At 49.0% G+C, this 4,451-nt stretch overlaps 1 protein-coding gene across 1 annotated transcript in view; it reads right to left on the bottom strand.

The window, feature by feature from the left end:
* Positions 1–3,369: 3,369 nt before the first annotated feature.
* Positions 3,370–4,451, bottom strand: part of DUSP26 (dual specificity phosphatase 26 (putative)) — a 7,514-nt gene continuing 6,432 nt past the window's right edge. The window contains exon 4 of the mRNA XM_012648573.1: positions 3,370–4,221. Coding sequence (XP_012504027.1) covers positions 4,022–4,221 — 200 coding nt within the window. The 3' untranslated portion in view covers positions 3,370–4,021. The remainder of the gene's footprint in view (positions 4,222–4,451) is intronic.

Raw genomic sequence — 4,451 nt, 5'->3', positions numbered from 1 at the left:
TTTTATTATCCCCTCCCCGAGTTGAGAGTCCTGTCATTGTTAACCAGTGTCCTGATGTCCAGGGAGAAAGGTCCTCAGGGTGAGTCAAGGGGTTTATGTTAGTTTCCTATCACTGCTGTGACAAGTTACTATGAACTTAATGGCTTAAAGGACACAAATGTATTTATCGTGCAGTTTTGTATGTCAGCAGTCTGCCACGGATCTCACTGGGCTGAAGCCAAGCTTGTCAGCAGGGCTGTCTCCTTTCTGGAGGTTCTAGGGGAGAATCCACTCTCTTGCCCTTCCACTCCCCTCTAAAGAAAGTAGTGAGGGCAGAAACCTGTGATAAACAGGGTTTATCTTTCCTTATAACCTTGCCCATTCTTCTATTCAGGCTTTTTTTTCTTTAAGGGGTCTATTTCTAGCAGGGGCCCCTCGGTGCCACAACGCCAAATGCACTATAGCCAGCGTGATTCTGAGCTGCCTACCTGCCTGGTTGCAGCCCCATCTGCTGCCCGTGGACTCAGAAGCAGCAGTTTTCTCTTGCCTGTGCTCCCCGTGGAACTTCCCAGCTGGGAGTAGTTACAGAGGGGAAGGACCTGGCAAACATCCCTCCCCTTCCCCAGAGACAGCAAAGGCTCCAGGGCCTGTCTCAGGGGTTTGAGTCAACATCTCAGAGGTGGAGGCTGGAGGTGACGGGGAAGAAGGCGGAGGAAGGGGGAGGATGACAAGATTGAGTTGGATCTCAGCTCCAGTCGGCTGGAAGCAGAGGCTGAATCTAATAAGAGCACATTTTTTCCTGTTATTAATAATATTCTGGTTCTTTGCTTAGGATCAAATGGTCAACTGCCCAAGAATAGGATGGGAGAGGCTGGACTTTTAACCTCAGTTTTGGTAGGTGGGAGCAAGACCCACCTGTGACAGGTGTCGGCCCTCAGACTCCTTGAAGGATGGAACTGATTCTCCCTGTGTGATGGCCAGGCTGTGGCCCCCTCTTCTCCCCTTTGAACCACAGAGGTCCCTCTAGAAGAGTGGAAATCTCCAGAAAATACAGGGAAATCTTCAAGCAACTATCTCCAGATGTCAACAATCTAAGCAAGTGAGAGTGAAGCTGCCCAGTCTGAAGGTTTGGGGGAGCTTCTCAGCAGTAACTCCTGTTCTCCCCTCTACCCCAACACACACACACACACGTGCACAGACACACATACGTGCACAGACACAAGTGCACGTACACACAACCTTAAATGGTGGAGCTGAAAGTAAAACAGTAGGATGATGGTTATACACACAGATTTTGGAGCCAGAGAACCCAGGTTTAAATTGTAGCTTTTCTACTTGCTATTTGTGTGTCTTTGGGAAAATTAGTTAATCTCAGTCTCCCTGTTCCTAATCAATGGTAATTATACTTACTTCACAGGGCTTTTATGAGATTTAATGAGTTAGTATTTATAAAGATACATGAATACCTGGGCATAGCCATAATATGGCTTAATTAAATAATAAAATATATAACTTGCTCTGTGGGGATAATCTGGAAGCCTGTTCTTGGGCCAAATATAGTTTACTAGCTATACTTCCCTGCTAGGAGTTAGAATTAAATTCCGAAGTTATTCAACAGACAAAAATTCTAGGGCATATTGAGACTGAACCAATATGGCGTGGCTGTTAAGTGACATTAGTAGAAATATACTTTTTGGACTAGAACAAAGATGGTGACAGTTCTACTGTATTCTGTACTGGTCAGATCGTAGTTACAGTCAGTTCTTAGAAGAGCCTGAGTCATTTTGGAGTTCTTTTTTAGTTATACTTAAGTCCTTTGGCCAATGATCTAATGGTGAATCAAAGCATTTTAATTAGTCAACATTTCTAAGGAAAGCCTTGCTCTATCCCTTTGATTAAATTTGTCCCTTAACAGTGACCAAATCTTGAGACCCTAGCCGATAGATCCTGGCGGCCTCCTGTCTCACAGGTCTGACACAGAGCATCAAAACCTATAAATTCTGGGAAACCTGGAGTCGTGGTTGCCACAGAGAGAAGGTGACGCCAGTATTGGCAAGGGCGGCGAGGAAACTTGAATTACGACCAATGCAGACTCTTGGAAACAATCCAGGCTGTTAGAGTGAAAGCTGGAAGACAGAAGAGAACCATGAGAGCTGGTTTCACACCATGGGAAGGGCCGTCAAAGAGAGGAAGTGACAGAAAGAACACATTAAACACCGATGTGCTCAGGCTTTATATCTGTTGTCTAATTAAATGATCACAACAATCCCATGGCAGCCGCCACAACTATTGCCAGTAAACAGATGGAGAAGAGATAACGAGACTTACCCCAGTCCCCTAACTGGTGTGTGTTCCAGCCAGCCCAGGATCCTAGGTCCTCATATCTTTCGGCCTCGTCTCCCCACCGCCATGACATGATTGCATTGTGTGCATGCGAGGCACAGCTTTCTAAGCTTTAGAGCAGCGAGAACGGTGTGGGAATTACACAGCGGTTCCTTATCATAGAAGATTGCTAAGCAAATGCTTGATGAGTATCATAAAATATGCTGAAAAGATGATTTAGGAGAGTGGAAATGGATAATCTAGGATGGCACCTTCCAATTTCAAAGTTCTGAATTTCTGTACTTTGGGGTGGGATATACACTTCAGGTATATTGATTTTTTTTTTTCCTCCCCTGTGTTTTCCAATCCCTCTTCCATTCCATCCTTTTCTGCAATTCAAGCAGATTGTCTCGTTCTGGGAACATGCCTTTTGTTAAAAGGAGGGATGTGGTGGCAATTTGGCTGTTGGGATAACAGAAAAAACATTGCTATTCTTTCTAGTTGTTGATTAAGCTTACTAAAGAGATTGTGTTACATTCCTCTGAGGCAAACTTGTAAAGATTAGAAAAGAAAGCTATTACATCACTGCCCTCCCCCCTCCAATACCTTGGCGCCAGGAAAACACAAACCCCTGAATGTAGGAGATTTAGGGCTGGGATTGATCTAAGGTTAATATTCTGTTATCCCATAAGAATGGGGCTTGACATAGAACTCAGGTTGACTTTTTGAAAATAAAGTTATTAATATATTTCTTAACACCTGAGTATGTGAACAGAGACCTGCCCATTTCAGGTTTGGAAAGCGTAGGGTGTGCCCTGAGCCCAACACGAAGTAGTTGCAAACCTGAAGTTTTTGGTCCTCTGCTGCCCCTTTGTGGACTAGCTGGAAATAACACGTCAAGATTTCCCTTGCTGCAAGAGCATGAAATTGGATTTGGGAGAAGCCGAGTTACAAGACCACGACAAAGTCAGGAACTGTGGCTATCCCCAGCAAGGCCGGGGTTCCCAGGAGAGAGGCCCAGAACTCTTTCAAACTGTCAATGACGTCAAAAAACTCTTCTTTTCCACAATCTTTATTTTTCCTCGAGACACCTGGATCCAGCAAGCGAGTGGCCATCTAAAAGACTGCCAGTCATGCACCTCTGGGATTTCTTCTGGCCACGCGCAGCAGCCGTGGGCACAACGCCAACCCTCACACGCCTCCTCTTCCAGGGCTTGGAGTGACAAGGCTGTGGGGTTTTCCCTCTGGTTTCGCAGTTTTCACACTATCTCTTCGCCGTCTGTCTCTACGCTACGGGCTCCACACAACTCAGCGCATTCATGCTTGCTGCACCCCCGCAGGACAGAGATGGCCCTTTCGTTCCGGTACGTGAGAGAGGGGAACACTCAGGCACAACGGAGGGAAGGGACTGAGGATCGCTGGGAACAGCCTGGCTGGGATCCAGGGGTGTGAGAATCTCAGGACCATCTTCTACCTGCAGCCTCGCTGTCTCCTTCCCTGGCAACCCCACCGGGGTGTCCACCCACCACACTGCCCAGCCTCACTCCCTGTCCCCTCCCGCAAAGAGCCACAGTGGCCTGGGGCTCAGCCTCTCACTCTCCTGCCCCCAGGGGAGGATGGGTTACCTGGGGCTCCTGCCACCTGCCACCTGGGCCTCCTCTCTCCAGCTGCGAGCCAGGGACCCTCCCACAGGCCTGGCCTGCCCTCCCTGCCCCCCACCTCATGCCTCCAGACCCTGCCGCAGCCTGCGGTCCAGGGCCAGGAGCTGCCGCAGGAAGCCTCGGTTGGGAATGATGCCTCGGTGGTCCTTGACTTTCTTGATGGCCTCCACGAGGGTGAGGCGATGGTACAGCATGAGGTAGGCCAGCACCAGCGTGGCGGATCGGCTCACCCCCACGGCACAGTGCACCAGGATCTTCCCTGAGGGGAGAGACACAGGGGGACAGTTGCAGGACTGTTGCTGGTGGCTTGGAGGAGGCTGGGGAGAGGATGACGCGGACAGGGATGAGGGAGACAGGGAAGCAGAGGTGCACGAAGGCAGGGACACGTGCACACAAGTGGTGCTGTGAACGCAGATCCCAGCAAAGGGGGAGAGGCCTAGACAGAGACAGAATGAGACAGAGAGGACGTGCAGCAGCTTGTCGGCCATA

This window comes from Propithecus coquereli, unplaced genomic scaffold (genome assembly GCF_000956105.1).
Source record: "Propithecus coquereli isolate 6110/MARCELLA unplaced genomic scaffold, Pcoq_1.0 Scaffold29, whole genome shotgun sequence".
In the NCBI taxonomy this organism is placed as follows: Eukaryota; Metazoa; Chordata; class Mammalia; order Primates; family Indriidae; genus Propithecus; species Propithecus coquereli.
Note: the sequence above shows the minus strand (reverse complement) of the source record. Positions and strands in the feature narration are given on the sequence as shown.